Consider the following 24,217-nt stretch of genomic DNA (forward strand, 5'->3'; position numbering starts at 1 on the left):
CCCCAAAAATTTTGGACGTGGTTTGGCTAATGAACCCATGCACCAGCCAGGTCACTAGCGTCGAAAGCTTTGTGAGCCCTACCATGATGTATGTGTTTTATCTACGTGGTATTCATTTTTTTCCTATCATTTTATGGCTAGGGTCCAAAAGTAAAGCATATTCACATCTCACGTGGGCCTCAGCAAGCTTTTAGTTATAGGCATTCAATTAACATTGTTTTCATATGGTGTATTCCACCTTTGATTTGAATTTGCTTCATTTTTGATTAATGCCCTAAAATAAGATAATAAAACGGATGGACAGCACGGCACGGATAAAACACATACACCATGTTGGGTCTAAAGAGCTTTGATATCAGCTAGCTGGCTGATGTTGGGGTCACTGGCCAAACCGCATCCAAAAATTTTCTACAAAAGATACTTTGCGCAACTTCCTTCACGAAAAGCACAACTCTTACTTAGATTTGAGAAGGAATCATTTGGTAAAGAAATTTTCCGTAAACTTCTTATCTTTTAACAACCGCCCTTTACGTAATTAGCTGTTTCTATATAGGGAAGCCTAGTGCATCAGAACCTTACCATGCACATAGCTACAGCTTTGAGTCGTTGAAGTCCAAATCACCTATCTAGACCGTCCATTGGATCCATCCCTCTCTTCTCGAGAAGCCTTGAAAAGATCATAATCTAAGCCTTCTATTCAATGGGTTAAATAATTGATGGACAAGATTGTTCAGTGCAGATAGGTCAAGTCAGGGCTGTTTAGGACCGATAGTTGCTAGTTTATGTGATGAAAAAAGAGTAAAATAGATCTGATGGACGGACCAGATAGGTGAACTGAATGAAGATAAGTTCAAATACAACTTTGTGCATGTCTCGGTTTCCATACACTCGCTCCACCTCGTCTAATTATTTCTATAAAGAAATGCGGCTGCTTTCGGCAACCCGTACGCAGTGCGTGTAAGGGGAAACGATACAATACATCATGGCGTATTGTAGTAAGGCAAACCAGCAATTCCTGCATTGTAACATTCCCATGTATTTAGAAAGCTCGAGTAAGGAGAGCTCTCGCACCCAATCAATGGCAGATCCCCAAATTCCCTATCACATGCCGAAGGTCATCACCTTCCTCTCATCTCTACTGCAAAGGGAAGCCGAATCCAACGATCTAGACCGTCCGTTCCGACCGCAGAGGATCTCTGTTTTCCATGGCCTCACGAAGCCCAGCATCTCCGTACAGAGCTACCTGGAGAGGATCTTTAAGTACGCAAACTGCAGTCCGTCGTGCTTCATCGTTGCATACGTTTATCTCAGTCGCTTCGCACACCGGCAACCGTCGTTGCCTGTCGATTCTTTCAACGTTCATCGGCTCCTGATCACCAGCGTCATGGTTGCTGCGAAATTCATGGATGACATGTAAGTTTCAAGAATCTTTGATTGGTAAAATATCGAAATTCTGCCACTTCTTTTAAAATTCTTCTGGTGAATTTTCGTGCGTTTTTTGAAATTCGGTGATTGAATTGAATTATGATGTTGTTTACAGTAATTTGTGAAAACCCAAATCAAGGAATTTTGATCTTCTTTTTTTTTTTTTTTTCCCCGGTGAATTTATTCAAAAAAAAAAGAAAAAAGAAAAAAGAAGTTTGTTCTCAGTTTCTTGAATTGAATTTTGGTGTTGGGGAATTATATTAACCTGAACTCAAATTGTGCATGTTGGGGCCATGCTTCAGTGATCCAGACCATTGATCAGTTGGGCCCAGCAGTGGATGTACCCTGTTCCAAAGATCTCCTTCACACGATAATCATAACCTTGTTAATAATAGGAGAACCGCAACGGTCCAAGTTAACCTGTGGATCGAGATTGATGGCTAGGATTTCCCAATCCGGGAGTTGTTTTAGGGAGAGGGAAGATATTAATGGTCTTGAACACTGAACCGTGGGCCTTACCTAAATTCTCCTGTTTTTCTTTTAAGAATCCATGATGCTGATTTTTCGTTTGCCTGTTTTCTTTCAAGAACTTCGACAGAATTTACGGATGATACTCAGTCACTTAGGAATCAATATAAATTAGTACAAGTTAGCTAAATCAAGCTGTTCATCCTAATTTAGATGTATCACTAATTAAAATATTACTCTTATTTGATTTTCCGACTATCAGGTCCACAGATAATTATTGGACGGTTAAATCTCGAATCAGTGGTTAGGATTGCTCTAGCTATCTAATTTTGTACTGTGACTCAGTAACAGTAGGTACAGTAATCTGTTCGGTCTAATTTCAGTTAATTTCATGACACGTGTACAATTTCTGAGGATTGCGTATCAAGCCTCGTATGCTGACAGCTTTCATATCTCTCCCTTCCACTTGGACGGCCTAGATATTCGTAATACAATTTCGTATCAGTGTTATAAACAGAAGTAGAAAGGATGGGTGTGTTTAGCAGCAGAGTGGGTGTAAATGATGGTTAATTTCTTTTTTTATTTCTTTTTTTTAAAAGATCTTATCTTTTTGTAGCTTTCACGTTTTATCAAGTTACGTGTTTGAGATCTAAACCAGTCATCTGTAAGGCCGTAGCTTGGATGGATAATAACTCAAAAATAAAACTTATTGGATGATCTTAACCACTCAATCGGATGAAGTCTAGGTGATGTAAATGGATAGTTGAAATAGATAAGCAAAGTTTCACTGACCGTTCATTTTTACAACATGATACCTTCTGAAGTGATAGGATTGTCAGATTATTATAACTTTTTCGGGTGTGGCGCATCCAATGTAGGGCCGACACCTTGTGAACTGTTTGGATCATGTACAAATATGCCACGTGTACGTGAGCAGAGCCAGTGATGATTTTCTCATTCTAAAACCGTTTTCTTCATACTCCCAACATGGTTTTTAATTCATCCGAGCGGTTCTTGTGAAATTTTCGACGTATGATTTAAGCAACTCTCGCTAATTCATATAAAATTACAAATGAGTGCCTGGTTCGGTACATTAGATTTGCTAGCCCCAGTGGCACCTTTAGATGTAACGTACGTGCCAACCTGGGACACGTATGACATCTGAACGATGCATAACGTGGGTCGCACAAAGAAGGTGATCTCATGCGAAAATTGGACAGGCCCATTTTCTCAAGTGGGCCATGCGTGTGCATCAAATGGATTGAACTGTCCATTGTTCTCGCCTAGAGATGGCCTACTGATGTAGAGCGGGTCGAGGACAGTTTCATAGTTAAGATAGACCAGGAAAGGCCTGATCAGAGATGGAGCCACGGAGGTGACCCGGACCGTCAGAACTTAAAACAGACATATTTTGCAAATTGGAATGCGCCATCGGACATACCATATGTGATTTTGGGGTAGGACAAGCTACTTTAGTCATCTAACCCGGCTACACCAGGTTGCCCATACCAAATTTGAGAAATACCATCAGATTGAATATTTGTTTTAATTTCATTTTCATTATTTATATTAAGTTTTAGTTTGAGTATAGCTCTTCTTTTTTGGCCAAAGCACACACACTAGAAGTAATTACGACAGGTCATAAGTAGTAAGTTTACTATTTATAACAGTAAGTTTACTATTTATAATAAATCGTGATTTCAAGTAGTTTTAGTTGTAGTTTAACTTAAACTTTACTTAGTATCCCTATTTAAAAGGGTGTAAACTTGTTAATTCAATTATCAATTTATTTACAAATTTTTTGGGATATTATTTTCATTTTTATTGTTTTCTTTTTCACACGGATTTGAGAAGTATCTGTGAGTAGTCCAAAGAAGCTTCGGATTTGAAATAGTTATAGTTGACGAAGATGGTGATCGACCTCATTACATTCATCCCTGCGTCACCTACTTGATGAATGGTCCCACGTTGGTCTTTGCAATAGCTCGTCTTCCCAGTGGGACCACCTTATGCAACCACTCAGCACATATGCAGCAATGAATTAAGGCGCGCGTAGAGGAAGCAAATTGGAAAATTAGTGGTGGCACTGTTCTTTTAGGTGGAGCCTTCTCGTGTAAGTTTCGAGTCTGTCAGCTAACTCTAGAGAATTTCAAAAACAATGTGGAGTTCTGGTCTATGAACGTCTAAGATTCTCCACACATGTGCCAACATGGCACATGTAGATGAGCACCTGAAATTGCATTACTTTTTACACAAAAAAAGAGTGATAACATACTCAATCCGAGCCAATGGTTGGTAGTTCAACCACTGATGTATTGCATTCAGGATCCGAGTGGAGTGACCATGCCCAAAAATCTTCCACCATCAATACATTTCCAGCTGTGGGCAACAAATAAAAAGTTAAGAAGAGAAATACCAGGGGCGGCCCACATTGCGGTGAAAAAGAGAAACTTTAGTTCTCTTGGTAAGGTGTGACGGATGATACACAGTCACTTAGATATTACTTTCAAATTGCATATCTGGGATGTAATTAATTCAAATTAAACTGCCAAATCATGGATCTTAGTTCAGATGTACCATAATCCAAAATTGCACATTTTATTATATGATTCTTAGATTGGTGGGTATTTATTAGACGGGTTAAAAATTAAAAAATATCCAATGGTCATATTCTCTCACACACGTGTCCACAATTAAGATGATAGGATTGTCCAACCATTCTAATCTTAGGAATGGGATTAGTATTATTATTATTATTTTTTGGGCATGGCCCATCAACGGTGGGTAGTCATAATGACAAACTGATGCCATCATACCTAACCCACCTGGGGATTCTACTCCATTTAAAATACTAACTTGCACTTTTCATTAACCTCCAATATTTTCAAATATCTCACCACCATTTCCTTATTTGCATGTGTGTAGATGCTACAACAACGCCTATTATGCAAAAGTGGGAGGAATCAGCACAAGGGAGATGAACTTTCTTGAAATGGATTTCCTTTTTGGTGTGGGATTTCACTTAAACGTCACACCATCCACCTTCCTTTCCTACTCATCTTATCTTCACCGTCAGATGCTACTGTTGGAACCTCCTCTAATTACCACCCCTGCCACTCCCGCTTTAAAGGCCCAGTGCTACTTTTCCGAGGACGATGCTCCCCCTCATAAGCAACAGCTAGCTGTTTGAACTGTGGCCACATTGTCATTCTGAGAGTTATTTAATGTACTCTGGCAAAGTATCATGGTTCATGTGCGCGCACCCCAAAGTTGTTCACTCGCATGTAACTCAAGCTAAAGCGTCTACATAGTGGGTCCCCTTTTAGATATGTCATAAACCCATAATCGGATTGATAGAATTATTTTAGTGGCTGCAATTCAACTGTCCATCTTCTTTGCATTTAACCATCACCAGGGAATCCACCAACCGCCCAGAATGCTGAAACCAGTATAATTTTGGGACCATGACCCAGTCTCAGTGGAGCCATAGATTTGGTTGGTTTTGATTTTTATATATATATATATTGAATGAATGCATGCTTATGACCTTGGTTTATTTACCCATTCGGCTTTCCTGTTTGGCATTTTTGGATGGTTTGGATTGTGATAAAGAGTATGTACATAACTAGTAATGTTCTCTTTTGTGTCCTATAATGATCTTCTTGGCGTTTGTTTGGGGCATGTTTAGGAAAAAAAAGAAAGAAGAGGAACTATTTAGGACTGTCTTGGAAGGAGGAAAGGTTGAAATATTGATAACTAAGAGTAATTTTAAGTATCCTAGGTCTAACGGAAGGCCTATTAGATAAATGATCTGGCTATTTAGAAAGAAAAATATAAAATATAAAAACTCTAGATATATGTTATTGTAAATAGGAAGCAACTTCCAAGAAATCTCTACACCATCCTGAAATGTGTAATAGAGGATTAATGGTCTAACCGGTAGCAAAGGGTAATGGTATAGATAAGCAGAATTCTGGGAACAAGTCATGTACATATGGTACCCAACCCGTACAAAACTCACATGATGGTGCTAAGGGGTTAGGATTTTCCGTGGAAGAGCATAGCTCTATCACAATCACCACCATGATTTGGAGCTACGCCTTGGTGGGCTATGTCATGGATGGGCTACACTCCAAGATTTTCACACATCGGTCGATCATAATGTTCAATCGATGTACTTTTGGCATGTTATAAATATGGGATATGTATCACACTGTTTATAACCGTCCATTTCAAAGCCACTGGTCTGACAGTTGGGAACTGAGGATCATTGATTGGTGTGGTTTTTGGGTCATTTGAGTTAAACAGTATGGCCCACCTTGGATTCTCTTAGCACGTGAAGTAACGTAGGTGGGACATTGGCCATGACACGTAGACGTTCTTGAAAATTGAAAACCAGCGGTCTGCACTCTACAAGCAATATGCATGTGTTGATTGAAAAGGCATATTTGTAAGTAGAACATATAAATACACTCCAAGTAAGGCTAGCCCAGCTTGGGTCCGGCTTAAATAACATGAGCACAAGCTGCACGATAAAAATGATCGGACCTTACTTGCCATGCTCGAGCCCAGCCCAAGGGCCTAACAGGTAGGTCCAAGCATGGTCCAGAGCTGGGTATAATCCTATTGGGCCTTCATGCGGACACTATGCCAGGCTCATCCAAGGCCTGGGAGTATAGCCCATTTCAGCCCAAGGGTCACTTACAGCCATTGTACCATGAATATACTGTATTTCGATCGCTCATCATATGGCTTTCATTACAAATCGTCGAGCTAAAATCATATTGATGAGATGAGATGATGATTACAATTTTATCTATGGCCTGCAACGCAGGTCATTGCTTATTTTATCTATTTGTGGTGTGCCAATAGGGTGACAACGGGCTGGGTTTGGACTGGTCTGGGCTAGGCAGTGCTTGCCCAACACCTGACACAGGCCCAAGGAGAATATAGACCTAGCTTAACAGGACCAAACCCGAGCCCAAAAAATTGTATTGGGCCTGGCTTGGGAACTTGCCCAGCTTGGGCCAAAATTTGATAATTATCCTTTTATGCCATTTAAATCTTCCTAATGTATCCGTTGATCAAGTGAACTACAAATTCAAAAAGAAATAAACACAGAGGAACAAAATCAACAATCTATGTGCAAGATGCATGGGTTGCCTTTTCAGGATTAAAATGGCATATTTGCATGATATAAGACAGGTTAGTCCTTGCTGCACAGGGTCTGGGCCCATTCAGGTTTTAATGACTGGAGGCAAAGCCCAGAAAAATCGATTGGGCCATTCAAGTCAGGCCCATTCTCAACTCACTGGCCAAGCTGTTGCTCCAAGCCTGGTCCAAAACTGGATTGGACTTTTGGGGCAATCCGTAGGGGGGCTGTAAATGCCTGTAAATGGGTAAATGATTAATTATAATGTAATTCTATGCTCTTTTTAGCAGGCTTACGATGATTGCTTACTTTTGTATACTAAAACTAAGAAGGGTGTGAATTTCATGTGAGGCCCACTGTGACACATGTTGTTTATCCATGACATCCATCCATTTTGTGGGGTGATTTTATGGCATTAATCGAAAACTGAGGCAAATTCAAAGATCAAGTGTGAAATAGCGGTGAAGACCGCTTTAGTTGAAGTAGGAATATGCCAATATGTCCTAGAGAGGGGTGCATAGGACTTTTCAAAGTTTTTATGATTTATTTAAAATCCTATTACACTAATCCTAACACCAAGCCTATATTAGGATTACTCAAGAGTAACTTTACTGACTTCCAAGTCTGATAGAGGATCCAATCACAAACTATTTAAGAGATGAATAATATGCAAACTAGTTTATGATGGATATGACTGTGTATGTGTGTGAGGTGTGATCTCAAATATTCAGATATGAAAATATTAAAATAAATCACACAAATAGAAGAATAGCAATCTCAAACACAATTATTTTTATAGTAGTTCGACTACTTATTTACTCCACTCCCGGTAACCGCACTCAACCCTTGAGTGTACCAGATTTCACTAAGGAGGTTTCACAGCGGTTCACCTCAAACCTAAGGTTTTAAATCAGGTTCACCTTCAACCTTTACAACCTACACTGAGGCTGATTGTTTATGCTCTCGCGAGCAAGGGTCCACACATTACACCCACTTTTAGGCACACTGGTCAAGGATCTTCCACAAAACCCTAATGGAGGTTTTACACGGTTAACTTCAAACCCAAGGTTTTACACGGTTCACCTCAAACCGAGGTTTCACACGGTTCACCTCAAACCCAAGGTTTTGACTGGTTCACCTTTAACCAGATGTTTATGCTCTCCACAGATCAAAAGTCCACACAACGCACCCATCACGTACACTCCTGCCGGAGGCCTCCTAGAGGAGTTGCAAGGGTGAGAAACACCTTAGACCCAATCCTAAAAAAGAATGATCACAAGTGTCCTCTGGACTCTGATAACTTACAGATAAGTGGATGAGTCTCATTCAGCATGTTGACGAAGATCTCCTCTTTGTTGATGAAGAATCTTCTACTTCCTTAATCCGCAACTCAAATGATGTACCAATATATAGTGACGGGTTGGGTCAAGGTTATAATGGAATCCTACTCTCTAAATATTTTTCTATTAGGAAGATAGAGCGATTCCAATCATCTATGCATTTAAGGCATCCCAGCTTTATGATTTGTCATTGAGGTATTAATTGGAAGATCCTTGAATGCAGAAGTTCATTCCCCAATCCACTCTATTGAATATCAATGATGAGGGTGGATCGGGGGATGAACTCCCTTGACAGAAAGGGCCTTGGGTAAATGATATAAGGTTAAACACTCAAAAATACTCTCTTCTTTCTCTACCAGCAATAATAAATAAGCTCTCTTTAAATAGGCAAAAGGTTCCAACGGATATAAAACGGTCACATTTATGACAGAGTTCGATATCATCGAGCGGGTTCGATATCATCGAACGTATACTCTCGATAGCATCGATGGTCCGCTCAATGACACAAACTCGATGTCATACACTTTTGAAACTTTTAGCCAACTGGTCGATGGAATCAAAACACTTGTCAATGTCATCAGATTTCGAACTCCAATTTCATCGATGAGAGATTCGATTCATCGATACTTGAAAGTGAGAGAGACTTGACATGAAATATTTCAGGTTTTCAAAAATAATCGAGAGACCATCAAGATCATCGAAATTTGAATGTAGATGATATCGATATCAAAGTCGAGGCATTGATAAATCCAGCGGATTTCTCATTAAGCTTACTGGACAGTTTATGTCTTTGTTCGATGCAATCGGCCTGGTACCGTCGATATTTGAATATCAATTCTATCGAGAAACCTCCGATCATAGATAAACCATCCTGAAATATTTTGCTGGAAGAACTTGGCGCCCTAGACCGATCTCATCGAGAGCCTTCAGATATTATCGAGATTTGAATTTCGATGGTATCGAGGAGGCTTCGATATATCGATGCATATATGATATTCTTAAGGAAAAACATGGGCGCCGAAAATCTGTCTGTCGATATTATAGAGTCACATTCGATGGACTCGAGATTCAAATATCGTTAATATCGATATGTGAATCGATACATCGATAAATCAGTCCAGAGATATATGCGATTGTTGGAGACTTTTTGACCTCTTTTCGTTGATATCGTTTTAGGCATCGAGGACATCGACAGAGAAGGTCGATCATATCGAGATATGTATTGATAAAATCGACAAAGCAAGAAAACTTAGAGATTTTCTAATTTTCAAAAAAGTTTTCCTACTTAAAAATCCTATAATATTCTAACTTGTTTTAAAGGTTTTATTCACATGGTGTTTTGGGATATGGAATGTGAGGCTTTAGATTTATCTATGGCAAGCTTGCACACATGCGGTTGAGGCAGACGCTTGAATTGATCTTCTTATGAGGCTCTATAGTCTGACTGACCTAACACACATGTTAATTGACAAACCAGGGCACTTTCAAAGTGGACCATGCCACACTAAATAATGGGTTGAATGCTTACTGTTAAAAACCTTTTATGAACATGATTTCCTATGGTGTGAGATACTTAAGCTTTAAATTTGTCTCAAATTTTGGCTCACACCCTAAAATATTTAGATAAAATGGATGGAGGAGTAGATATGTCACAGACATCATGGTGGACCTCACCGATTTAAAATGAACATTTTTGACAGAGTTTCGAGGAGGTACCTCCATGGGCTGTCAAACATACATCACACGAATAACAATAACGAAATATCCATAGCTATTTACTGTACTTATCTCCATTCACCTGATATTTTGATTTTCATATGATTTTGGATCCCGTTCTAAAATTAGTTGAAAAAACGGATACAGAAAATAATACATCAAAATGGGCCCCAACGGTTAGGGTAACATCCACTGATCTGTTATCCGGGTAACAGTTACTCTGCTCCCGTGGCTGTGGCCCTCTGCCAATAGAGCTTCTATAAGCGGAAGCTACGTGCGGTTCATGACGGTATCCGTGATCAATCTACTCCGTTCATTAGTTTTGAAATAGAAGGATTGGACAATATCTTTAAAATTAGCTACATCCAAAACTCATATTAGCTAAACGAAAGGAAACAGTGATAATGGAAACTCTCACCGTTGAAACCTTCCCAGAGCTCACCGTGATGTTTATGTGCTATCCAAACCGTTCATAAGGCTATTATTACTAGGATGAACTGCAAACACAAATATTGGCTATCCTATACCAGTGTTTGCTTGGACGGAGTGGATTTCTCACGGACATCACAGTGGACCCCACATAGCTCCAGCTACAGGAACTTCCAGTTAGCCGGAGTCACGCGTCGCCGTTTCTTCTTTTTGTTAATATACGATCTTTAAAAAAAATCTTTCAAAAGAAATCTTCCTTAAAAAAATCCATAAAAAGAAAATCTCAGTAATCTCGTTAGATGCTTGTTAGTACACAACACTGTCAGTTCCTCGGTGTTGAAACGAGGTATTTTTCGCTCAGTCTACCACTTGAGCTATGGATAGGATGATTTTGAATACTTGGAATACAATTAATTCCTGTTAAACTGTCCAAAATATGAGTTCCAGTTTAAATATACCATGACTTAAAAAACCACGCTTATTTGATTATCTGATTATTGGATGGGTGGACAGTCCTTGGACGGCAAGAATGGATAATATCCAATGGTCCTATTTCAACAAACAAGTGTCTACGAATCAGAGGTTCGGGTTTCTTCAAAGAATCTGATTTTGAGATATTGACTTGGAGGCTGTGGGTTCCACAATTTAATCGGTTTTAATTTGAGTTAGTTTGAGCCAAGTATACAATTTCGGAGTGCCTGCCTATCAAGTGTTCGAGCAGTTTCGAGTATCAAATCTTCACTTACCAAACCAAAGAAAATCTAGTATGGGGAAAGAGGCCGGATCCTCTTCTACGTTTGTCAAATAAAGTTTACGACTTTTCTCCTGGGGCCCACTGATGTCTGTCCACAGAATCCGACTCGTTCTGAAGGGTCGCTGTCCGAAGAAAGTGGGATGGCCCAAAAATAAAGCTGATCCGACCACTACAATAGCAAAATTTGGATTATGGTCCATCCATAGTTGGATGAGAGATTTCAACGGTCTATATTTGCACAAAACCATGTCATGTGAAACATCATGCGAATGCGTTCGGAAGCGGAACATGTGGAAGAAAACGATGCAGTGGGTGACGATGGAAACCTTCCCATACACCTATTCGTATCCAATTCACATATCTGGACCGTCCATTTCATCTAGTCCACTCTTCTATTGCTACTGCACTGTAATTACAACTCATCTTAAGCATCCGCAGCTTGACCTTCTTACAAAAAAGATCTTTTCCATCAAATTTTTCATGCTACTTACTGGATGGTTTAGATTATCCAATCTGTATAAAATTTTCATTATAGCCTATGAAGAATTGTTCAGGACAAATGGACGGTCAGATTGATGATATGGGTTGTTCATACTCCCAAATATCAACTAGGTGCACGGAAAGACTTCCGTTGAGTTAGTGCACTGAATCCTCTCCTCGTGATGTCGAATGAAAAAAATCCGCATAGGCAGTAAAAACTAAAAAGTCTTTCGGAAGTATACTGGATTTTGCAGTTCTGAAAAGTGGGGACCACTATTCGGTAATCCGGACCATTCATCTGTCAACTCTCACTGTAGATGAATCACGTGAAAAGAAATATTTGATTTGTAGATTTTCAATATTAATATTCGGACAAAAATCGAAAGGTTTGGATCTTTATATTAATATTTTAAAAACATCTTATTCACAGTCATTCCCGACAGACCAACGGTCTGGATTTCCAAACCTTGATCTACACTTGTTTGAAATGAGGCCATGGTATACAATCAAAATCCTAGGGTGAAAGATAAGCTTTCCGTGGTTTGGATTACTTAAGCGACGAGGGAAAATGTAAATATCCGCTTGATCCGAGGCTTCTGCCCCCACAATAGGTCTTCAAAGATAAGCTTTCGATACCGACTGGTATAGGTCACTTATGGCGTGTTTGATCCGTGTAATAAAATGGTATTCAATTATATTAGATGAGATTAACATTATTGTTACACAATGATTGCATGTTTGGAAATACCACAATATTTTAGTCATTTAATTCAATGTTTGGGATAAAAAATTTGCTATTGAATTAAGCAAAATCGTATTTCATCGACCATGGAATTGTAATGAACCATTCAAATTCATGATGGATATTGTTCACTTGTACATATATATAATCAGAATATCACATGTAAAAGGTGTATATGAATGAACGACATGAATAAATGCATGTATTAATGTAAAGTGCAAATGTATTAGATTTCAAAATACTACCGGAAATATTGCATGCGTTCAAATGCAATTCCATCCCACCTGATTCCAACATTTCTCATCCTCTCCAAATACTTAGATGAAATTTCTACAGGACCAGTCACAATTTTATCCCACCTAATCCATCTAATACCTTGCGAAATGCCCCTTTATGCATACATCAGAGTGGCGCCAAGAGAGCCAGAACATCCGTATGTAGCTAGGTCTGGGTAGTAGCAGATGTCCTGTGAAGCCTTTGGCACCAAGTTCCTACACTTGATAGGACCCACCGTGGTGTTTGTGAGAAATCAATACTATTCATGCGCTTTGAGAGATCATTTTTAAGAGACATGACCAAAATTTAAATGGATCCAAAACTCAAGTGGGCAGAAGAGAAATAGGTGGAATTGAGTGACCACAGTTTGAAACGTTAGTATGACCACAAAGTTCCATATCAGATAGTTTTTCGTTGTTTTCACTTCATCCTAACGTAAATGACCTTATAAACAGTTTGGATGGCACATAAACGTGGAAGGTTTCAACGGTATAAAATTCTTTGCTCGATTTTCCCTCCCGCATGGCCACCTTGAGTCTTGGATCCACTTTGATTTTTGGTTTCACATCCTAAAATGATTTTTTAAAAAACATATGGGTGGGTCGGATTTCTCACAAACATCACGGTCGACCCCACCTAGGAACTTCCTGCGAAAGGCGAGGAAATCCACGCCCGTCACGATTTATACACGTGTCATGCATGAAAAATTAAATTAAATAGTCTCACTCGTAGACCCCACTTTAGATGGGCCATCAGGAACCAAATGCCACACCGCACGATGCCTAGCTGGTGATCTGGTAAAGTGGGCCGTCGAAATAGGTATTCAACGGTTCGAATTCAACAAACCAACGGTTCATTAAACAGAGACTACAATTTCCAATGAATGAAACTTCAGTCTTATGTCCCGTCTATTTTGTGTCCCATCATTTGGACGGTTTGATGTATTTCATGTATATGTGTAATCATTAGTAGTAAATACATATAAATGGTGGTAAATAAGACATTTTGGCAAGTGTGGCTGTTAGGTTTAAACGTGTACTTCGCTTTAAAAAACGATAAAACTCAACCCTCTGGCAGGTGGGCTCCACTATGTGTATAAGTTATATTCATGCCGTCCATTTATTTATTTTCTATCGATTTAGGGCAAAAGCTTAAAGAAGAGGCAGATCCAAAGCTCAGGTGGACCACACCACGAAAACAGTGGCGATTGAATGCCTACTATTGAAAACTTCTTAGGGGTTACAGAAGCAATGGATCTTCCCCATCTTTTTTGAATCGTTCCCAAAAATGATCCGACAAAGTGAATGGACGGTGTGGATGAAACATATAAACCATGGTGGGGCCCACAAATGTTACCGACTTAATAACTCTCTTTTAAAGAATCCCCGCTGCGAACATCAGCAAGTACCGTGCAAATCATCATGCTTATTTACCAACATGCATTTACTGGAAACCAACAGGCCAGTGCATGCGTATGAACTGTCACGCTCTACCAGACTATTAAATATACTCTATTTAATCCAAGCAGTGGCCGCTCTATCTCTCTGCTTCCCAGAACAAAGACGCCTTCGCAGCTCCCGCACCACCGCAGAGGAAATTCGAACAGATTTCTCCATCCGACGCGACGAACGGCGAGATGATGCAAGTCAGCTGCCTCCATTCCTCTACGGTTTTCCTCTTTCTCGTCCTTCCTTTCATTCAAACCTTAATCTTCGTAATATTTACATCTTAGCCCCTCTGCCTGCAACGACAGTGCTTGAAAATCTAGGGTTTCTTTCTTTTGTTTATTTCTTATTGTTTTATTTTTGTATTTGCGTGTTCCATGAAACCTTAAATATCAATATCTTTTCTTTTTTTTTTTCTTTTTTTGTGCTGTTGTCATTTTATTTTATTTTTAGATTTTATTCGATCTCTATATCGACCTTGATTGGAGAAATGGCAGACTCTGTAAAAATAGGTCGGAATCAAGGGGCAAAAAGATGTAAATTTAAATAGATGGCCATGACTGAAAACTAGGGCTTTCTTCTTTCTGATTGCAGGTCCATTGAAACCCTAGATCGCCTTACGTGCCTTCATCTGAGTTGAATTCCGAAGCTGTTTTTCGTTTTTATTTTTATTTCTTGTCTGATCAGTTCGAATATTGATCTCGATCTGGAAAATGGCGGAATCGGTAAATAATTCGAATCAGGCGAAACCAGAGTTGCTGTCAAACGGTCATGTGGTGGAGCATCCACTGAAGTACAAGCGGCGGAAAGTCTCGGCTGTCCGAGACTTCCCATTTGGGTGCGGGCGGTTCGCCCCAAAAATAAACCAAGCACAGAAAGAATCCTCTGTCGCGGCTGTTGAGGTGGAGAGCAGTGGAGGTTTTGTGGGAGCTGTTGATTCTGAATCCCTTGAACCTTTGAAATGTTTGGATCAGAATGGGTTGCCCAAAACGGCTGAGTCAGAATTGCTCGAATCGGCGAAAGCTTTGGAACCCAAAATAATGGAATTGCAAAAGAGTTCAGATCAGGCTGAGTTGGTCAAATTGGCAGAAGCTTCAATACCCAAAACTGTGGAAGTTTTGAACAGTCCAGGTGAGAGGAAATTGGTTGGCACGTCAGAGAATTTGAAACCTGAAACATCAGAATCGTTGAAATCTTTGGCACCAGAAACCGTGGAGTTGCCAAAAAGTTTGGGTCAGCTTGAATCGTTGGACGTGGTGGGAAGCAGCTGTCAGCCTGAACAGATGGAAATTCTGAGTATTTCTGGTCAAATAGAACCTTTGCGGTCACCAAAGGGTTCTGTTCATCCTGGCCCGAAAATTTCAGTTCAAATTCAGTCGTCTACTTCTGTCGCCGAACCTGTGGAAGAGCGCCAATATAAGAAATACCCTCCTCGAAGGAGAATCTCTGCTATCCGAGATTTTCCGCCCGGGTGTGGGAGAAATGCTCCACGTATGAGTAAGGAAGAATGCATGAAACTTGTTGCTCTTTCTGGGAGCAAGAGCATGGATAATGAGAAGGTGGTTGAAAGTCCGTCGAACGGAATGGTGGGGACAGTCAAGACTGAAGACATTGATGGTAAATTGAAGGGTAATGACACCAAGCAAATTGGTGAGAAAATCCAAGTTGGGGATGTTATTGAGAGTAAGTCGAAGGGGAGTGTTAGCAATGAGATTGATGGCATAGTTAAAGGTAAGTCTGTCTCGAAGAGTAACACTTTTGAGGATGGAGCCCAAGATATTATTGACAATATTCAAGTTAAAGCAGCTTCGGGGAGTAAATTGGAAGGGAAGGATACAAAAGAAATTTCTGAAAAAGTTAAGATTATAGCTGGCCATGAGACAGCTTCCAGGGGTAAGTTGAAGGTGGAGGATCCAGAAGAAATTACTGAAGAAATTCGTATTAGAGCTGTTGCCCGTGAGGCAGCTTCCGGGGGTAAATCAAAGGTGGAGAATACAAAAGAAATTGCTGAAGAAGTTCATATTAAAGCTGTTGCCCATGAGGCAGCTTCCAAGAGTAAATTAAATGGAGAGCATGCAAAAGAAATTACCAAAAATGTTCAGAGTAGAGCTGCCCACGAGACACCTTCTGGGAGTAAATTGAAAGGAAAGCATGCAAAAGAAATTACTGAAAAAGTCGAGATTAGAGCTGCACATGAGACAGCTTCTGGTAGTAAATCAAAAAGGGAGGGTACAAAGGAAATTACCGAAAAACTTCATAATACAGCTGCCCATGAGAATAAGTTATCTCGATCAGGCACTCCATCTCAATCTGTGAATGAAAAGGTTCGCAAAGAAGTTGGAAGTTCAGCGGCAAAGACAGGCAAGGAATCAATGAGGGAAAGCAAGGATAAGAGCTCTAAGAGAAAGCTTATGGCGGAACCAGAAGAGGAAAATGCTGTGGAGAATCAATCTCAAAGAGAACAGACTACAGGTTCGGAATTGCCTAGTGGTAGGGTGATTGTGCAGGCTTTGATGGCTGCACCTAACTGTCCATGGAGGCAGGGGAAACGGCCTTCCAAGCACATGCTCAGCTCCCGTTCCAGTGGGGGAAGAAACAAGCCAACATCAGTTTTCAAGAAAAAGGAGGATGGCAGTTCCTCGCGGAATTCAGAAAGTTCGGAAGGAAGAATGGCAAAGAAGAAATCGCCTCCTACAGGAAACGCTGCTTCTCAATGTAAAGAGATTGTCAATTATGATGAAGATTCTTTACCATACGATGATGAAGAAGAAGATGAGAGCATCCCTCTTGGTCAAGAAGTGAGCTTGAGTGTGATACCGTTTGGTCTACCGAGTGCAAGTGATAAAAGTGCCCGTAACAAAGTGAGAGAGACTCTCCGTCTATTTCAAGCAATTTGTCGCAAGCTTTTGCAAGAAGAGGAAGCAAAGTCAAAGGAGCAAGGGCAGACCACCAAACGGATTGATCTAACAGCTTCCACACTTCTCAAGGCAAAAAATAAATGGGTAAATGCTGGTGAGGTAATCTTGGGTAATGTTCCCGGGGTCGAAATCGGAGATGAGTTCCGCTACAGGGTAGAGCTCGCTATTATCGGCCTACATCGTCTGTTTCAGAGTGGTATTGATTACACGAAGAGAGGTGGAATGATTGTGGCCACTAGCATTGTCGCTTCCGCTGGTTATGCAGATGACACGGACGGCACTGATGTCCTGATATATTCTGGCCAGGGAGGAAATCCTAGGGGTGGAGATAAGCAACCTGAAGATCAGAAACTCGAGCGTGGAAACCTGGCGCTGAAAAACAGTATTGATTCCGAAACGCCGGTCCGGGTGATTCGTGGATTTAAAGAACATAAAGGCAATGATTCCCAGGATACCCGTGGAAGGACAGTCACGACATTCACGTATGATGGGCTGTATATGGTTGAGAAATATTGGCGACAAGCACACCATGGCCTTTTGGTTTTCAAATTTCAGTTGAGAAGAATACCAGGGCAACCAGAGCTCGCTGTGAAAGAAGTCAAGAAGTCGAAAAAATCGACAGTGCGTGAAGGCCTCTGTGTGGTGGATATTTCTGAAGGAAAGGAGAAGATCCCCATCTGCGCTGTGAATACTATTGACGACAAACGCCCACCACAGTTCAATTACATAACCAAGATGATCTATCCTTCGTGGTACGACCCAATTCCTCCAAGGGGCTGTGAGTGTAGCGATGGATGCTTGGATTCTGAAAAATGCTTTTGTGCGGTTAAGAATGGAGGGGAGATTCCTTTCAACTATAACGGTGCTATTGTAGAAGCAAAGCCCCTTGTCTATGAGTGTGGCCCATCTTGCAAATGCCCACCATCTTGCTATAACCGCGTCAGTCAGCATGGTATCCGATTCCAACTAGAGATCTTCAAGACCAAATTGAGGGGTTGGGGAGTCAGATCCCTAACATCTATTCCATCTGGCAGTTTCATTTGTGAGTACACGGGAGAGCTGCTTCAGGACAAAGAAGCTGAACAGAGGACGGGCAATGACGAATATCTGTTTGATATTGGGCACAACTACAGTGACCATTCGCTTTGGGATGGCCTCTCGAATCTCATCCCTGACTTACAATCAAATGCTTCGTGTGAAGTCGTGGAAGACGTGGGCTTCACTATCGATGCAGCTCAGCACGGCAGTGTGGGAAGATTTATCAATCACAGCTGTTCTCCTAACCTTTATGCGCAGAATGTTCTTTATGACCACGATGACAAGAGAATGCCTCACATAATGTTTTTTGCTGCCGAGAACATTCCTCCCTTACAGGAGCTGACGTACCACTACAATTATACAATTGACCAAGTTCGTGATTCCGATGGCAATATAAAGAAGAAGAATTGCTACTGTGGGTCCCATGAGTGCACTGGTAGGCTGTATTGAGAGTCTGAGACTTTGTACTGAAGTTATGGTGGTACCTGTGTAAACTTGTTGAGAGATTTGGGTTGTGCATTATGAGTTTTTATGGGGGAAGATCATCAGCTAGTTGTGCATTATGAGTTTGCTGCTGGCATTTTTTGCTTGATTAATGGATGGGATGCTGCAGATTCATTTTTTTCTTGTGTAGCTACTCACCAACTTGTAAACATGGATTACAGGTGAGAATGTCTGTTGTCTTTTGGCTTTGTTATTTTATATTTGCTTTTATTGATTTTAGTCACTAAGGGGGCGTTTGGATAGTAAGTTACTTAAGGATCGTAAGTTACTTAAGCTACTTTTGCCTCAAGTAACTTTTCTTGGTTTCTACTTATTAAGCTGAAGTGATTAAGGGCCATTTAGATACCACCAAATAAGTTACTTTTTTCTACTTACAGCAGTAGATAAGCAGACTTATTTCAGATAAGTTTGATTTATGATTAGTTATAAGTAACTTTTTTACATAAAAGTACATAATCACTTTGGTTAATTTTTTTAGCCTTTCTACTTTTCATAAGTTGCTGAAGAGAGGCATCAGGGGAGACGAAAGAGAGGAGAAGCTGGTAAGTATACGAAAGAGAGGAGAAGCTGGTAAGTATGTTGTTTGCCAAACATACTTATCTTCTTAATAAGTAGAAACTAAGATAAGCTACTTGTTGAATAAGTAGCTTATCCTAAGCAACTTATGATCCAAATGCCCCCTAAGTAACATTAAGTAAAAAAGTTACTTACAATTGATCTTAAACCAAACTTATCTCGAATAAGTTACTTATCTACTGTTGTTAGTAGAAAAAAGCAACTTATTTGGTGGCATCCAAACCAATTGGGCCCTTGGATACCACCAAATAAGTTACCTTTTCTACTTACAGCAGTAGATAAGTAAGTTTGGTTTATGATCAATTATAAGTAGCTTTTTTATTTAAAGTTAAATCACTTCAGTTTAATTTGTAGAAATCAAGATATGATACTTAAGGCATAAGTAACTTACAATCCAAACACCCCCTAACTGTCATGGAAATGATGCATGGTTTTCTGCATATTGCTCGTGGACCAGCAGCCTCAGTTGAGCTATTAGCTATGTAATGTTTTGTTCTCTTCCTTGTGGTATCAGTATACTTGACATGCAGTGACTGAATTCATTTTCTTCTGCCACTTCAACTCCTACAATAGATTCGGGAAATGGGTTTAGTTCTTGAATTGTCTTAATGATAAGATCCCATTGCCTGTCTCTATGCTTTTGTGTTATTCTTCATCTTGGGCAAGTGACTGCATCCATATACTGTGATTTTGAAATGCAAAAGGGTGGCTCTGCAAGTCATATTTTGTGGTGTTCGTGAGCGTTTTAACCACAAACATCGGTCGTTTTGAATTTGAACAGTAAATGCTGGGAAAGATGTGATTGGAATTTATTTCTTTCTGGATTCGGTGTCTCACCAAAGTGCAATTTATTATGAATTCTGTAAAGCCCTTTGGTCCGCAGCTGGAATCTGTCTTTGGTGTCGCTGTCATTGTATGGCCAGTTACATCTGCTAGTTAGAATTCTCATGATCCGTGGACTCAGGTTATCTGAACACAGGTGCAAGCCAATTGGATTCGCTGGTTTAGCAGTTGCAGTTTCCATTTGAGAGCATGGATGAAGGATTTGTGGGTGTTATTTGCGATCTTGGTAGAAATATGCTACCTTTTTCAACAATGACCAACGTGTATATTCATGGACTACAATGTCTAAGTTAGCACTTCCATAAGAAATTCGGCGGTCTTGGGTTCCATCCAGAAGGCATAATAGCAGGTAATAGGATTAAGCTGTAAATATTCTCACAAGGGGTGGTTCTCACTGCATACAATTCTGAAGTAGTAGAGTTCCCAACTAGTAAAGTTATTGTGAAGTTTTTAGCTGTCTTAATGCGCAGTGTTTTTCTAAGCTTTTGTTGTTTTGAAGGAAGCCAATTCCTCTGCAAGTGCTGGTAGAATAATAGCTTATCGTGTTTGTTTGACATCCATTCTGTCCATCATGTGGCCCAAAAATAGCCAGATCCAGAACTTATGTGGTGGTCCACATAAAATCATGCCTAAAATGACCTACCTGATTTCTGGAATGGCCTGGCTTTTTGGGCTTTTCAGGGTGTCCATTCATCCTGGTGAGGTGCATTTTGATGAATGGATTGGATGACATCTACAGAACACTCTGGGCCCCAACTTATCTTGAAGGTTTAAATGGTGGGCATATACCGAGCACTCTGGGGCCCACCTTATCTAGAAGGTTTTAATGGTGGGCATATACGGAACACTCTGGGGCCCACCTTATCTTGAAGGTTTTAATGATGGGCGTCCACATTCCAATTGTTTCCTGTGATGTGAGCCACCCGTTTCTTGGATGGACTTGAGTTTTGTTCTTGGATGAGAGCTTGAAGGGGCGAACCTGATGGGGGAAGTGGACATGGCCCCAAATGACGGTGGATAGACTAGCCAGGCCCAGCCCAGGCAGGGTTGGCCATAGCCCTGCTTTATCCTATATGCTCTGGTTGGCCATCCAGCTATTTGTACGAGCTCACTTCACGGCTCAAAATCAAGACTTTCAAATTTCAGGTGGATCATACCGCGGAAAACGGTGCTGGGTTTTCCACCGTTGAAATCCTTTTTGTGGGCCCACCGTGATGTCTGTCTATCTGTCATTGAACCTGTCCATACGTTCACCTGGACCTGGACAGGGATGGGGCATATCCAAAGCTTGATGGACCCCACCACAGAAGCTACGGTGGTTTTCTGTCCACCGTTGAAACCCTTCTGTAGGGCCCACCATGCTTTTTTCACTCTGACCTGTAGGAAGGGAAGACATAAATGTCAGATTGATCTAAAGCTTAAATGGACCCCACTGTAGGCAATTACGGTGATTGATTCCCACCGTTGAATCTCCTTGTGGGGCGTACGGTGATGGTGATATGCCCTCCCACCTGTTGTTATGGTCACACAAACCCGGGAGAAGGGACAACACAACCATCAGCTTGATCCAAAACCGTTGTGGGCCCACCCCAATAAACAGTGTAGATGGAGGACCCATCGTTAAATCTTCCTTTGGGGCCCTCCATGATGGTTATTTGCCATCTAATTGACTGTAAGAAAGGAAGCAGATTCAAAGTTCAAGTGGGCCCCACCCCATGAAACAGCGGTGACTGAATGTCTACCATTGAAACCTTCCTGGGCCCCACCCTACCGTTTATAAGACATCTAACCAGTTGATCGGATCACAAAGACCTTGATGAAGGGAAAATACAAGTATCAGCTTCGTCCACAAGCTCCAGTGGACCCCACTTCCGAGAGTAGTGGTGATTAAATGCACACCCAGCGAAACTGTGCCAGGTCTGCGGTTGAAGAGTCGTCAACCTGTTGGAATGGTGGTGAACTATCACCATGTCCTGTAGATTTGGATCCTGTGCTTCGTTTCTCCCGTCGATGATGACTTTCGATTTTCCAGCAAGTGAAAAAAGAGAGTAAAAAAGCGAAAACAAATCACTAAAATATTTAACAAATTTCAGCAAATAAGTAACTGATGATTAATGGCTAATCTTTAAAGTTAATTTTAAATTTTGATTTTTTTTTTTTTTTTTTTAACATGTTAAATTCCGCTGGTATGAAAAATCTGACAATGATAACCTGGCATCTCTCTCTCCCTCAGCCTCCCTCCCTTTAACATTAATGGGTTAGATTGGATTCGACTGGAGGAACCTGCATCAACAACGCATCCACTAGACATATTAGAGAATAGTTTGACAATCCACACCATACCAATAGCTGGCCTGATTGTGAATTAGAGCATAGGCTAAGAATCATGTTGAGTATATTATAGTAAGTATTTGATTTTGCTAGTTGAATTTGGACCACTCATTATTTTTATATTTTTACCTCGCATTAGACAACCACTAATTAGATTATTACAATTTATTGATCACTTGTGATTTCCAACCTACGGTCCATCTATTTGCCCCATAATTTGGATTGTAGTGGTAAAAGCGCGCTCGATGATCAGAGGGTTTCTTCTCCACAAATTGTGCATGCCAACATTAGCCAGGTATTTTTGTTTAATCAATGGGAGATTGCCATGTGTTAATACTATAAGTTCGATATTAGGAGAATCGTACGTATTTGCATCCAAAGATATCTCACACTATTTTTATTCAGTGATATGAATTTCATTATAAATATAGTGGCATGGAGTGAGGAGTAAAACGTCGAATGACATGTAGTTGTGATTCATGTGAAGCACCTAATACATCTACAAAAGACCCATCGAGGATCTTATCACATATTTGGATATGATTGCTTCGTAAGGTCGTCTCTAACAATTCTTCTAAAATGGGAGATCTTCTCATAGATATTTGGAGCTCTCTTCCCAATATCCAAAGAATTGGATTAGTATTTGAGTGGATGGGTATCAATGAATAGGGACCAATATTGAAATATATTAGAATAAAAAAGACTGGGAGATTAAGATTTGGTCCTACCATTGAAACTAAAAATATTCAAGGGTATGATAAGAGGAAGGGTGGAGATGACTCTAATCAAACCGAGTCTTAATGCAACAATGTCTTGAAGGTCTCGAATATGAGAGCATCTATCTAAAAGTAGAGATCTGAAAATGGTTTACGAAGTTCTTCTATGGAAAGACTACAAGCCGCAGATAAACCATCAAAGAAACCTAGCAAGGGTTTTATTACTTCGACAATCTATAAAAGGAGAACGCGATAAAAAGCTTAAGTCCTACGTTAAACACATTCTATCTTTTTTTACATTTACCTTTATATTTATTTTAGCATAACCCAATTTTATCATAATCTCTCCAACACCATCACTACAGTATCATAGGATTAGCATAATCATCCACAACCTTATGTTGATAGATACTGATCAAACGAGTCCTTACTTGGACGATCATCATTTTGATCATATTCCACTAACCATCCACTTGGATCGTCTATTCATATGGATGAATTGGGCATGTATCATTCTTATTTTTTCTAGTTTTTTTACTTTACTTTGTCGATTGTAATAAGCCTCATTTATATATTAATCAAATCGGCATTGTTTTAGCCTTCATTTATTTGTACATCTTTATTCTTTTGAGAAATACATTGGCTATAATTATTAATGAAAGAAAAGTCCTCAACGTAAGACACTCCCCCCCCCTTTCCTCAAAAAAAAAAAAAAAAAAAACATCATAAAGGACTAATCCCTACTCTTTTGCAAATCTAATCTTACTCAGTCTATCTCAGCGTCGGGGCACCAATATTCGATCAAACATTGAATCGAGTACGATTTTAGCATGACCACACTTCTTAATCACACAAGTCAACCAAATAGAGGTCCTCGCTCACACTTGTGGCCTCCTGTTTAATTGAATTACGTAAACATGATCGCTCAATGTAAATTTGGCTTATCACTCATCTCTAGTGAACACAAGATTTGAACGGTTTGGATTGTGATACATGTATCCTATATATAATTGGGATTGCAGTGCCCAACCATGCTAATGTGGCAAAATTGTGCAAGATCCAAC

The 24,217-nt window shown here is 40.2% G+C and overlaps 2 protein-coding genes and 1 long non-coding RNA gene across 3 annotated transcripts; all 3 read left to right on the plus strand.

The window, feature by feature from the left end:
* Positions 1 to 933: 933 nt before the first annotated feature.
* LOC131233485 (cyclin-U4-1-like) lies at positions 934 to 5,280 on the plus strand. Its single transcript, XM_058230204.1, has 2 exons — positions 934 to 1,413; positions 4,819 to 5,280. Exons 1-2 carry the CDS (start codon positions 983 to 985, stop codon positions 5,081 to 5,083), a joined length of 696 nt encoding a protein of 231 aa, XP_058086187.1. The 5' UTR covers positions 934 to 982; the 3' UTR covers positions 5,084 to 5,280.
* Positions 5,281 to 14,309: 9,029 nt separating this feature from the next.
* Positions 14,310 to 18,743, plus strand: LOC131233911 (histone-lysine N-methyltransferase, H3 lysine-9 specific SUVH6-like). Its single transcript, XM_058230762.1, has 2 exons — positions 14,310 to 14,451; positions 14,822 to 18,743. Exon 2 carries the CDS (start codon positions 14,941 to 14,943, stop codon positions 18,631 to 18,633), a length of 3,693 nt encoding a protein of 1,230 aa, XP_058086745.1. The 5' UTR covers positions 14,310 to 14,451; positions 14,822 to 14,940; the 3' UTR covers positions 18,634 to 18,743.
* Positions 18,744 to 18,948: 205 nt separating this feature from the next.
* LOC131233912 (uncharacterized) lies at positions 18,949 to 20,587 on the plus strand. Its single transcript, XR_009165411.1, has 2 exons — positions 18,949 to 19,229; positions 20,228 to 20,587. It is a non-coding gene; the product is annotated as an uncharacterized LOC131233912 (long non-coding RNA).
* Positions 20,588 to 24,217: the final 3,630 nt, after the last annotated feature.

This window comes from Magnolia sinica, chromosome 18 (assembly GCF_029962835.1).
Source record: "Magnolia sinica isolate HGM2019 chromosome 18, MsV1, whole genome shotgun sequence".
In the NCBI taxonomy this organism is placed as follows: Eukaryota; Viridiplantae; Streptophyta; class Magnoliopsida; order Magnoliales; family Magnoliaceae; genus Magnolia; species Magnolia sinica.

Excerpts from the sequence above, each read along its gene's own strand:
- LOC131233911 (XM_058230762.1), top strand. The coding sequence starts at position 14,941 with ATGGCGGAATCGGTAAATAATTCGAATCAGGCGAAACCAGAGTTGCTG.
- LOC131233485 (XM_058230204.1), top strand. The coding sequence starts at position 983 with ATGGCGTATTGTAGTAAGGCAAACCAGCAATTCCTGCATTGTAACATT. Across the intron at positions 1,414-4,818 it reads GCGAAATTCATGGATGACAT|ATGCTACAACAACGCCTATT; the intron begins GTAAGTTTCAAG and ends GCATGTGTGTAG.